At 33.3% G+C, this 13110-nt stretch overlaps 1 protein-coding gene across 6 annotated transcripts in view; it reads right to left on the minus strand.

The window, feature by feature from the left end:
- The window catches only part of GRIK2 (glutamate ionotropic receptor kainate type subunit 2), a 366025-nt gene that overhangs the window by 11992 nt on the left and 340923 nt on the right, over window positions 1–13110 (minus strand). For 5 of the 6 annotated variants that reach the window (XM_032682341.1, XM_032682343.1, XM_032682339.1 and 2 more), the window contains one exon: window positions 7444–7694. In XM_032682341.1, the coding sequence (XP_032538232.1) occupies window positions 7444–7694 (251 nt within the window). Of the gene's footprint in view, window positions 1–6730; window positions 7245–7443; window positions 7695–13110 lie in introns of those variants that run through there. The other variant, XM_032682342.1, reaches the window with a different exon arrangement.

Genomic DNA, 13110 nt, shown 5'->3' on the forward strand with positions numbered 1-13110 from the left:
CTAAATTAATTCTGTTTGCCCAAGGAATGTCAGATTTGTTGATCATCAGGCATGGTGGAAGGATGGTGATATGTAATCAATCCTTTGGAGTAAGGATCTATCTGGATTAAAATACTTCATATAGCATAATTAGAAAATAAATGGTTAATTTTACAGCAACATTTTAGAAAAATAAATGCAATCTTTCTTACCTCAGTTCTAAACACCTTTTTTTTTTTAAGTTTGCTCAGTTTAAGTCCACTGTAAATTATGCACCGTAAGAATTGATATAGTTCAGTGTAATAGCATGAACTTTGTAAAAAATTTGGCATGGCCTCAAATCATATTGAACAGAGAGAGACTATTAGTATTAAATTAATGCCAAGGGTTTCTACTGTTTTGGAAACACTATGATAGTCATATTGCACCACACAATATCAAAAGGTTTAACATTCATTTGTCTGTAATTACATGGTTTTATCTGTCAGTGCAAGGCAGTTTCTCAATCTAAAAGGCAGCAAGAAGTGCTTATTGTTTCTTTGCTGACATACAAAATTCAAAGTAACTGAATCAGCTGAACTAAACTATATTTACTACTACACTTAGCTATAGCATAAGTGATCAATTTAAAATAGAAAGATTAATATTCTTATATTAAAATATGACATAGTAAGGTAATATTTAGGGAAAAACAACGAAAAATTATTAGAAAGACATGAATGTTCTGTAATCTAACATTTTTCCCTGAGAATGAAGAAGATATTTTTATCAGAGAAGCATATAACTATATAATGCAAATGTTTCTTCTTTCTACTAATAAAGGAAAATGAACCATATTTTCTATAAAATAAGCAAAATTTAGAGTCTTCCAAAATTTTTTTATACAATTTTATATTCTTGTCAAACATAAAATATTCCGTAACTCATACCTATAATTTAAGCTTTGATTTTTTAATATCTGTGGAGCTGTAGTGAATGTCCTGTACTTGTGTACTTATGTAATGGTCAGCTTTACATACATTTCTAAATTTTCTGTTCTTTGTTTCTTGAATGACACAAATTAAGATATTAAAAACACCTCAGAAAAAAGGTCCATTACCAAACAGACATTTGTTAAGCTGCAATCAAAAATCAAAATAGAGATTTTTTTTTTAGTGCCTTATTGTTTGTAAATTACTTTAATTATTTCTGAAATGCTGCAGTTAGTAAATTGCTTTCTTCCATTTTTTCTGTGTTCGTCCCTTTTTTTTTTTTTACCTTCTTTTAAAGGTGTTTGGGGGTGTGTGGGCTGTGGATTTGATTTTGGTTTCTGGGGGTTTTGTTTTGTTGGATTTTGTAACAGTTCCTTCCCTTAGAAAATATCCTCTAATATATACTTACGTGGTTTCCAAGAGGGCATTTAATTAAAATTAATACCTCAACTTCAAGTAATCTGTACACTTACTCACACACAAATTAACCATACAAGTTTATACATCCACATACAGTGCTCAAGGGAGTACAGGATGATAGAAGTTCAGTTTTCTGACTGCATATTTGCAGAATGTAATGTGCTAAAGTTGGAAAAACATTTCCTTTCATGAGCTGCCACAGCTATTGTTTTTCCCAGACAAAATTAAAATTTTTGGGGTTAGTCCATTACAAAATGTGACACAAAAATACAGACTATATAACTGACTGTATACTGTATAAAAGTTAGTTGGGATATAAACTCCAAAGCTTTTACTTTGATTTACCAAGAATGTCATCATTCTTTTGTTTCTTATAGCCTGAGGAGCAAGCTTTTCAACTTTAAAATCTTTTGAACTTGCCTCCCTCTGGAAAAAAAAAATCACTAGACTGGGATTTATTTTGGGATTGTTCCAAAACTATTATGAATTACACTCTCAAATTCAAATGCTTTTGATATTAAACTATCAAGAATATTTTTGAACTCCAACAAAACTGACATAACTACTTTTTTTTTTCCTTTTGAGAAAGTAATGAAAAATACTTTAGTGAAAACTAATTTAGTAAAATCTGGAAAGAATCACCATACCATAAAATATTCTGTTAAAATCAAAAGGAACATGAAAATATTTTCATTTTTTCATATGAAACTATGAAAATTTTGTTTTGCTCTGTTGGTAAGATAACAATTACAACAAAGATTGAAATACTGACTTTCTACCTATCCTGCTGACAAAGAAACATCACAATATTACAGTACTTATATAACTTCTTCCTGTAAGTCCTTTCCATATGGGACAAGTTACATGTATGCAATTTGCTCACATCAATTCTAAAAAGAAGCATTGTAAGGCATAGTGAATTAAACTTATCCTAGTGCAAAGAGATTGTAGAAGCACCTTGGAAAATAAACTCATGTTAGCATTCACACTAACTTCATGCAAACAAATTGAGAACATTACATTGTATTTGACAGAAGCAAAACCAGGATGAGGTGTCAACTGCATATGGTTGCCGCACAAAAGCTTTTTCAGCCTATCAGCTCTTGGCCCCTCCTTGCCTCTTGGGAATTGTGTGGACCACTGCATTACTAAAGCCAGGTTTACAGATAACTCCTCAAAAAAAACCATGACACCTTCTCCAAAGAAATCCTTACCAGGATAGGTACAAGGACAACCATTTACGAGACCGCCAACAAGCAATATTCTATATATTCTTGACACTGCCTTCAGCAATACTGTGAATTTCATCCTAAAGTTTTCAGCAGTGCACATGTGGTTTCTATCACAAGGCTGACACAGTAGTATCCTACTGTGTGAAGGTGGTGTGAAAATGGAAATAATCTCAGAGACAACTTAAAAAGCCCTACCCAAAACCAAAGGTCAATACATTCTCAAACTGAGAATCATCAATATATTGTACTAAGTATTAATGGTCTTCAAGGTCAGTGTTTTCACTGACCTTTGTGATAATAATATGAGCTATACAAAACTAAATGTATGAAATGGACATAAACCCATAATGCATTGATGCATATCGATAAAGAAAAAAAAAAAGAAAAAAGACATAGTAATTGTTTTAAATGGCTTCTTTTCCTAACCTCGCTTGTTCACTGCCCTCTGAGTGCCTGTTAAAATCAAGGAGCAGGTCATTCACCAGCAAAAGCAATTATAAAATGCAAATGACTGAGCATTTATTGTCAAGATTGGCTAGATAAAAAAGGTCTGATAATAACATGTTTCCAAGCAGATGACATAATTAGATGTTTGTATCATAAACAATGGAAAATAATACAAGCCTTTAGCATTTTTAGAAAGGCTACAATTAAACAGTAGGTGAACATTGTGACATAAATTCTATTAAAAAGTAACAATTAAATTTCCCTCTCAGAAATTAGTAGGCACCATCTTGTGGTTGCTCTGCGGGAATGCAGTCAGGATAGCCCCTGACTGCCATCTCCTCCTACCCCTTCCCACTGTGCCAATCAGAATGGTAAAATTCTGCCATAGACAAGGACAGTGCTTTGTCATTCCCAGTATTTCCTCTGAACAAAACAGTGAGACTATGTATTAGGCAAGACTAGCAGGGTTATCTAGTTCAAAATACACACTCCAGGTTTTCCCATTATTAAAACATGTGCGAGGTAGAAAATTCAGAATTACCAGCAATCATAGCAAAACTACACAATTTCTCATAAGTTTAAGATCAAATACTACCATAACCTAAATTTTCTGCAGCTCATTAAAGCTGTATGAATTTTTGAGCCAGCTAGGATCAGAAACTTCTGTTCCTGTTATCCCTACATTACAAAAACATGTTTTGAGCATTTTGCAGAAGGTTTTTTAAATTTTCGTATGTAATTCATTTTGGGAAAGAGTTGACCAGATAAATTTATGCCATCTTCAAAGACATATTTAGCCTTATATACAGGTCACAGCTTAACATTCAGAATTTCTTGTTCAATAGAATCTGCAACTGTAAGTAGAACAGATCCGTATGTAACTCGTGTATACTCCCAGCTACCGATCTCTGCTTTGGGCCCAGTCCTGCTAAGTGCTCATTCACTGTGCCTTGTGAGATAAATTATCCACGCTGATCTTTTTCAACTCAATTGCACAGCTGAAGAGTGAATTATTTGCCATGGAAAGTTCAATAGTTTCTTTTCTTCCTTGGGAAATGTATGTGAAATATAAACTAGTATTAATTTAGTTATAGTTTTTATTGCTTTTATAATAAATTATAAACAAATAGCTATTTCAGAGGGGTTAATTGAATTTATGTTTTTGTTATGATTTGACTGTATAACTCCAGAAATACTTTTTTGGTATTACTATTTTATTAAACGTTAAGATTTAATCTAGAATTTTATATTATAGGAAGCGTATGACCTCGTCTCCCATAGTGAAACAGTAAGGTATGTGTCTCCTTTCATGCTATTTGAAGTACTTAGGAGTTCAAAATTAATAAAATGTACATGTGCTATTTTTACATATACATATATAGTTCAGGTCTGCTGAAGGCTCAATGAGTTTTGAATGGCTATAAATGATATCAGAATTTAATCCATATATTGTTCTTTCACATCCATAATTTCTGGATCTTCTGGAAAATACTTAGTAATTTAGGATACTCCTTTTTCAAGCAAACTAGCTTTAATAAGTGTCAGTGACTGGCAGTGTAACTGTGATAACATCCAGGCTTATATTTCCTTCTGAGAGGTTTCAATAAAAGAAGAATTTCTCTGTGTCCATAAAGCATTGTGGTGGCATAAAATCATCTGTTTCCCAGAAAGACTACAGGAGTGTCATGTGTCTCCTTTGGATTTCTGAGCATGTCAGGGGCATGGATGTTCTGAAACACTTTACTTACAAGACGCAACATGTTTTATTTTAGCAAATAACACCATTTTGTCTACAGTTTTTCTGAGCTCAAGTCCTTTCAAGACTTCATTTCTCCAAATAGGTTCACACCAGCCAATGTCTCTGTTTATGTGTGCACTCCAGGAACAGGATGACATAGAAAATGCTAAAAAGCCGTCTATATTATACACTTTCAACTCTGCTTTGCCTCCCTGCTAGAAGTATAAGTGAATATTTTGTATATCTTAAAAAGCAAACACACATGCCCACTTATATCTCAGGATACTCCATATACTTAGCAACTAAATTATCTGATTTGTTTTGTTTTCTTTGTTGTTAACATGACCTTTGATCTTCCCTGTTTCCAGATATTGACAAGCATTATACAAATGCCAGAATGATACTCTCATTCCAAAGGGATGAAACTATAAACGTCACCAAAAATAGGTTTCTCCTCTCTCCCCATAGGATGGACAAGGCAGTATTACTTGCATGGTTTACTTATCCTATCAGATTTGTAGAGAGAGGAGACAAATGGCAGGATGTCTCACCTCACCTTTGGCTGCTCTTATTCCCTCTCCTAGGCAAATGGGATCTGCTACATTTGGAGAGGTTGAAAGAAGACATTTTCTGAAGGTCTCTGGGTGCTGCGAGAAGAGTGGGTGAGAGGATGCTGGGGTAAGCCCTGTGTAGGGAGGGATGCAGGCATTGTTTTCATGTTAAGTTCATTCCATAAGTAAAATTGCACTGAAATTTTAATGGTCTCCTGATGTCAGGATATGTGGGTGTAGCAGGGAGGAGAGGAAAGGTAAATGATTGGAGACAAGGAGGAAAGAGAGGAGAGAGACCTGACTCTTTCAACTGATTCAGATTTATTCCTAACTTTTTAAAGTATCTAAATATCTGATAATGAGACCTTTCTGGTATAAATACTGTTGTAAGGTCAGATTCCTCCAGTCACTGCTATCTTTATCCATCACCAATAAGCAACCAATGGGAAAAAAGCAAACACAAAAAAACCCCCCATCATATAAAAAAAACCAAAACCAAAAAGAGAAAATCAAAACAAACAAAAAACCCAAAACAAACAAAACCCAGACAAACAAACAAAAAAACCCAAACCCTACAGAGTTTAAAGAAACAAATCCTTAATTAAAAAATTTCTGTTTGCTTTCTCTCACAACTTCCAAAATGTTGTTATTGTCACATAAGATATGCATTTACACCCTGTAAAACACTAAACTCATGTAACAAAATTATTACTAAAACTGTCCTATTTTTTCTAAGCGAGAGTTTGTTAAAAATCTAGAAAAGCTAAAATGATTTATACTGATATTTATGTTAGGAATGGATAAAAATTATTGAGACTGACATGGGTTTCTTAAATAACCACTACGTTTTCCTCACAAATTCATTTCAGAAACATAACATTCCAATAGAATTTTAACAGAAGGAATTCGATTGTAGTATCATAGAGAAGAGGACCTAAAGTGTTCTTTAACAACTAAATAAATGTACCCATGTTCAAACAGTGTTTAGAACCTTGAAAGCTCACACTGCCTTAGTGTGTATTAGAAAAAAAAAACTTTTTTAACAGTATCTTCATAACAGGACACTTGAATACCAAAAGGTTGCCTCAAAAGAAGTGAAAACAAATAGTAAATTTTCTGACTAGTGATTCAAGTTACAAAAACTCACCAGTAGCACCTGGAAAAATACCAGTATAAATATAGCTATGGATTTACTACTGATTTTATTAAATTAAATTTCTAAACATAAATTTAGGAATTGACATAGTGCTTGCATTCACAAGCTTGCATTCACAAGCACCTCAAAAGCAAAACCAAAAGAAAACCATAGAAAAGTGACAACAAAAAACCCCTAGTAAAATCCAAGAGTTTCTCTCAATTTTTAAAATTCAGAATTTGCCATAGCAGTAAAATATACATTTTTAGTTTAGGTTTAAACATGGGCACATACATATAGAAAGATTTGTTTAAATATTATGCAAAAAGTTATAATTTCAACTGAGAATTTCTCAATATATTACTAGTATTTGCACAATTACAGTATAAATTGCAAGTACAGAACAAGTTAACAATAGAATTTTCAAAGCTGGGTAAGTTTGAAATTACAGGCCATCATATCAGTAGTAAACCCACCAAAAAAAGAATCATGCTGATGCAATCTTTTCCAGATGCTACCAGGACAATTTTGCAAGTATAAACTCCTGTAAAGAACATTTTTATAGAGACATTTTTAGATTTTAACTTTCAGCTATGGACAGTTTGTCTTTTGAAAATCAGAATTATCTGCAGAAGATTAATTTGTTTCCCATTACAGTTTCAGATTTCTTCTTCATCCATAAAATTAACTGCAGTGAACTTCCAGGAGTAAAAAGCTGTCTTTTTTCAGGCTTGAATAAGAGGAGAAATAGTCACTTGTCCTGAAATCTGGCTACAATTAAACACATTGAAGACAAATTAAAAGCTGTAAATGTAAAACTTTGGATATTTCTGTCATCCTTTGTTATATAATAACTGTACTATAACAATAAACAGTAAGTATGCATCACCTACATTTCACTACCAGATGTTTAAAGTATTATTTAAATAGACCATCAATATAAAATAAAATAGTTAATGAAAATATTTACCTTTTCCAATTGGGCATTTTTTTTTGATTTATACAAAAACTCCCCCACTGCCACAAAGACAGAAAGCACCAATCCTGCTGCCAGCACGATGAAGATTCCTCCAATATTTTGAACTCCCAAAGCACTGGCCTCTTTACTTTCCTCCTCTGGGCAACCATTGCCTCTCCACCATTTCTCTTTCATCATGTGGAGCTTGCCCTCCTCTTGCAGCTGAAGAATTGCTATAGTGATCTTGTCTCTGTATGGAGAACCTAAAAAAGACCATAGGGAAGACATATTGCATGGAATATATTATATGAAATGTTAGTTATTCCTGATAAGAATAAAATGTTATGTAATGTCACATGAAAAACTGTTTCCTTAACAACCATAATGTTAGTCAAAAAGCCATTTACTTCTCAACACGCTCACACTGGTCGCATAAATACAAACCCCCATGTGCACACACATATGCACAAAACTTGTTCCAGATGGTGTTGCTGTAAACCAGGTAATTTGATGCAACAATTCCAATCACATTTAGTTCCATGGTCTCAGAACACCTTCATGCCCAACTATTATATTCAGCCAAACAGTATTCTTCTTTCAATTTCTTTTTCAATCAGCTTTTAATTATGCTGCAGTAGATTTTGTCTAATATGCATATATAGGCTGTTGCTTCATATCTTGTTATCCTAAAGCTAATACAAGGTCTGATATTTAATGAACACTTTATCCTATTAATTTATTAAAAGACCAAAAAACAAAGGATGCATCAGGACCAAGCCACAAAAATCTCTATATAAAAGATTGTCAGGCACTTAAGACACCTTTCAAGCATGCACACACTTATTAACAGTGCCAGGTAGCAATGCATTCAGAAAGATAAGGTTAAGTGTGTTTGGATAACAGGGATGTAAAATTTCCATATTTTGATGTATTTCTTTCTCATAATTCAGTATTTTAAAATGACATGATGATTATGTAGCTTTTGAACATTTCAGTATTTCAAGGAACAGTTCAAGGTGTGGTGTCATATCTGTGTATGTCATCTGCTCTTTTTCTTTACACGGTACATAAGGACTTTTCAATGAGTATTTTAAAACCTACATTAATAAATGAATAATGGCAATGGATAAAGCTTTTCTTTTCTTTTTAGAGAGTAAATCACATCAGTTAGAAGTGCTTTCTATGTTAAGACTTGTGTAATGTTTAAGGAGAGAACAAAGCCATCATTTTCCTTCTCCTTCTAAAACAGGAACAAAAGACTTCATTAAAGTGGTTAAGAAATCTCAGGGAAAAAAAAAGCATAGATGAAAAGGCCTGGCATCCCTTCTTTCATTTGATGTGAATACAATTCTACAACGAAGCTCTTCTCTTTTTCTTTCTGTCATGATAATGCTACTTACTAGCTATAAATTTTAGGATTTCCTTTAGCTGAGTAATAAAATGCATTTTCATTAACTTGTTACTTTTAAAAAAATCCTCTGTATCCATTTGAGAGATGCTGTCCATTTGAGTATATAATGTACTGTAATCAACTGTGAAGGAGCTGAATTGCATGGATAGGATATTTTATAGTCTTTAAACCGTCAGAAAACATATATATTATTTTTGGAATTTCTTTTATTTTATTCTTTATTTCTTCAATTTCTGTTTACATATCCAGACCTTATCATGAGAATAAAGCTAATAGCAAAGAGGTGCTGTGCCAGGATAGAAGTAGAACACAGAAAGGACTATTAATTACAAAATACAAAAGTACTTTTTCCTTTATTCAAGAATAAAAGGAGGGAAGGGCTCTCAGTATTTAAATTGCAAGGTCTCAAAGTATTTAAATTGCAAGGACTTGTGCTTTGCTCATTAAAAAAAGATGATGTTTTGTACTAGAAGGTAAACTGTTTGCTAAGCGTTATATAGGAAAGAGAAAGGAAGGGAAACAAACTCCTTTCTGCTCTCTTGTGCATGCAGGGGCCTAAGTCACACTATTTCAGACCATTCTGATTATACTGAAACTCTGTAAAACCCTATACTTGACACATTTCTTCAGTCAGATGGAAGAAGAAAAGTGATTAGTCCACAAGAGCCTGGGGAAGTGTAAGAGCATTCTGTAATCTTCCGGGGATATTTTCAACATTACACTGCGCATAAATATTTAACAACAACAACTTAAATAACATTAGATTCAGGGAAATAATCCTGGACCCAGTTTAAGCTGTCTTCTGATCTGACAGGCTGCTTTCTAATTAAATTGATTTGCATTTTGTTTCCATACTTACTCTTGGTCTAAATATAGTGAGTACCAGCTATACTTCATGTATTATTTATATATTCTGGGGATCAGATTTGTACACTTACAATTCTAGTCTCTTTGAAGCCGTTAAAAAATGAACTGACTGAGGAATTCATAGACAGAAACCATAATGCATGGACTAATCCTGTCTACAATTAATTACTTTATGAGGGTTGCATTAGAAACATGCGGTTTATAGTGATTCAGTTCAACAGTATTTGTATTACTTACTATCGGTGATTTGCAAAATACACAAGTAGTTTTGAATGGACATATTACAGGGCCTTTGTATTTGTATTTGTTATATCTTGTTATCTTGTTATCTTGTCTTAAAAGTGATACTTTCAAAAGTAAGGGTCATTATAGGTTGACCAGCATTATATTGCTGTTGTTAAATCAAGCATTTAAAACTTTATACTCACGATAAAGCTAGCATTCAGTGCTCTAGTTATATTCCATTTCTGAAGGACGTAAAATGTTCTAAATTCATTCATTTACATTTTGCAACAAATAATCATCTAATATTTGGGAAAAAGTAATTTTTAATGCTGCTTATACTTATTCAAGTGGCTATTAGGAGAATAAAGGAAGCATATCAACAACATTATTTCCTCAGACTATATTTACTCCTTATCTTTTTTCCCCTTACAAGCTGGATTGCAAGTCCCAGCAATGGAAAATCCACCCAGAAGCACCTGAAGTGGCTAAAAGTATCATGGATCTGTGGATGACAAAGGTAGCACAAAAAAAAGAAGAAACAATAAGCAGAGAATATGGTCAAGGAACCCTGATTACGATCTGGATGTTAAAGTTGTTTTCCTTGCAGAACTGAAAAAAATCAGCAAGTAAATGCAGAAGATTTCTGACATTTATTGGTAATTTCCCCTATCACACTTATCACTTGACTGAAAGATGAATCGAGCCCTTCCATGAGGTGTTGCAAGAAGGCCATATCCTGCTTTTTACATTTTTTTAAATCAGAAGTGTTTCATTTCATTTCATTTCATTTAAATTCTCATTAAAAAGAATTTACTGTTCAAAACAAACCCAAACAAAAAAAAAAAAAAGGAAAAAGAAAATAAAAACTTTAAGACTCCCAGACAATTCTTATGAATGAATTTGCAAAATAAAAATGGTATGAATAAGAGTAAAATATAACCCATAAGAAAAAAAAAAAGAAAGAAAAATAAAAGAAAGAGAGACTTAAATTCTGAAATGTGAAGAAATAGAAACTTCACATCTTGGCCTTCAATAGCAAGACAAAGCAGTTGAAAAAAACAATCTTAAAAGTCTGTGCATGGTGGGGAGACAGGGAGGGAACAGGCAATGATTTTTAAAACTCTATTCCAAAATCAGGAGGAAAAAATGACTGTATAGTCTTCCACTGAGTGCAGAGAAGACCAGTACAGAAATATCTGACTTTTTCTCTCCTCTGTTTTCCTGGTTTCTACTGCTTTCAATTATCTCTCAACTGATTATTTATTCCCATGACAGAGAGTGAAGGGCCTAGAGAATATAATCTATACATTATTTGCTGATCCTAACCTACCTGCTGTTTGCAGAAATAAGAATTTCTGCTGGAAGAATTTTAAGACCTTCTGTTATAAATTTTTGAGACCTTAGTGCCTTCTTACACAGGTACAACAAACTCAATAAGGGATTCAATAACTTCTACTTCAGTTACCTCCTCATGAAAATTTAAAATAAAAATGAAAATTTACATAAAATACCTTTTTCTGAAGCATTTGTACAAAACTAAGACAACAGAGTCTCTCAGAATTACTGCAGAAGCTATACATAGATATGTTTTCTGCCCTGAAGTCTCAATATATAAAGATTTATGCACATAATGATATGTTTAATCATAAATTATGAACACATAAGCTTTTTATATAGAGACTTTACTGCATACAGATTAGTATTTAGAAATTCTGCTGATCTGGCTGGTCTTGAAAATGCTTCCTAATAGATTATAACTTAGTAAAATCTCCTTCCTTGTTACTTTCAGTCTGTTTTACTCATTCCATCAAATACAAAAAGAGTTGGAGCATGCTGGGATCTGTAGAACTGATTCTGATTCTCAGTAAATCGAAAGGAAGAGCAGCATTCTGGTAACTCCTTCATTAAGAAAGTGTAGAACCAGGAAATTTTTTGGTTTATCATTCTAGATGTATTCTACCAAAAGAAATCACTATGAATTGCCAAGTATTTTGAAAGTTGGTGCCCATGGGACATACTTGCATGTTACTTTTGATTTGCTAGACAGTAAAATACATTCTGAACACTCATAGACCACTGATAGTATCTTTTATTCCTGTTATTTTTTTCTTTTTTTAATAATAATCTCAAGATCATTCTACTTATCTTGCAACATTATCTGTGTCCTTGACCTAAGTGAAAGAGAAAGGTAGTTCAGAACACAGCATCATATTCAGAACCTAGGTACAAAATTTAGATAATTAAGAACTTCTTTGAGTAATGAAGTATTTATTGAAAGGAGAAAGTCTCATGTAACATGAAAGATATCTATGTTTTGAACCTATGTGACTAGTTTACATTGAAACAAGATAGAAGGGATTTCATTTACACATAACTGTGGAGCAGATGTTTAGACTATGAGGATCATGGAAAAAACATGGAAAAAACCAGTCTCATACATCAGAGGGCCTGAAAAACCCGACAGTCAGCATTCAGTAGTAAAGACTTGACAGTCACAGTTACAACATGCCATAGGAAAGTATTAGGCAGCTAAAGGGCACTGGATATAGGAGAAGCACTTTATCTCCACAGAAATGTTTGTTTTAAAATTACAGCCAACTCTGCTCCCTAACTCTGTTAAACCTCTCTAACTGGGAAGTGAAGGAAGCGACAGAAAGAAAGGTCAACATAGCTTGGTTCATTCTTCCTATACGTGGGTTCTAAAGTCTTCAAGCAACATATGAAGAAAGAATAGGGATTCTCTCAGTTCCCAGGCCCTGGCTCCGCTGTCAAAACCAACTTATTTTCACATGGGAAAACATAATTGAGGATTCTTTTCAGGTCATGGAGTAATGCCATTGCTATAAGTGGTGACTTGATGGATTAAACTTCTTTGGCAATGATAGGAAGCAAGTAAAAACCCACAGTGAAGATAAGACCAATAAAGCAAAAGAAAAGGGAAGAATTCCTGCAAACCTGAAGCATATTCTCCTTTATCCCAAAATCTGGACTTCAGTTTAACATGAACTAAATAAGCAACCAGTTTAAAAAAAAAAAAAAGCCAGTTATGAAAGGTGTTCTCAGCAGAAAATTAGCCATTTCCATAAGAAGTAACAAGGCATAAAGAGTGACCGGGTATTTCTGAGAGTATACCACAAACCTGAGATCATTGCATTACACTGGGAGATGGATGTGTG

Source organism: Chiroxiphia lanceolata, chromosome 3, assembly GCF_009829145.1.
Source record: "Chiroxiphia lanceolata isolate bChiLan1 chromosome 3, bChiLan1.pri, whole genome shotgun sequence".
Taxonomy (NCBI): Eukaryota; Metazoa; Chordata; class Aves; order Passeriformes; family Pipridae; genus Chiroxiphia; species Chiroxiphia lanceolata.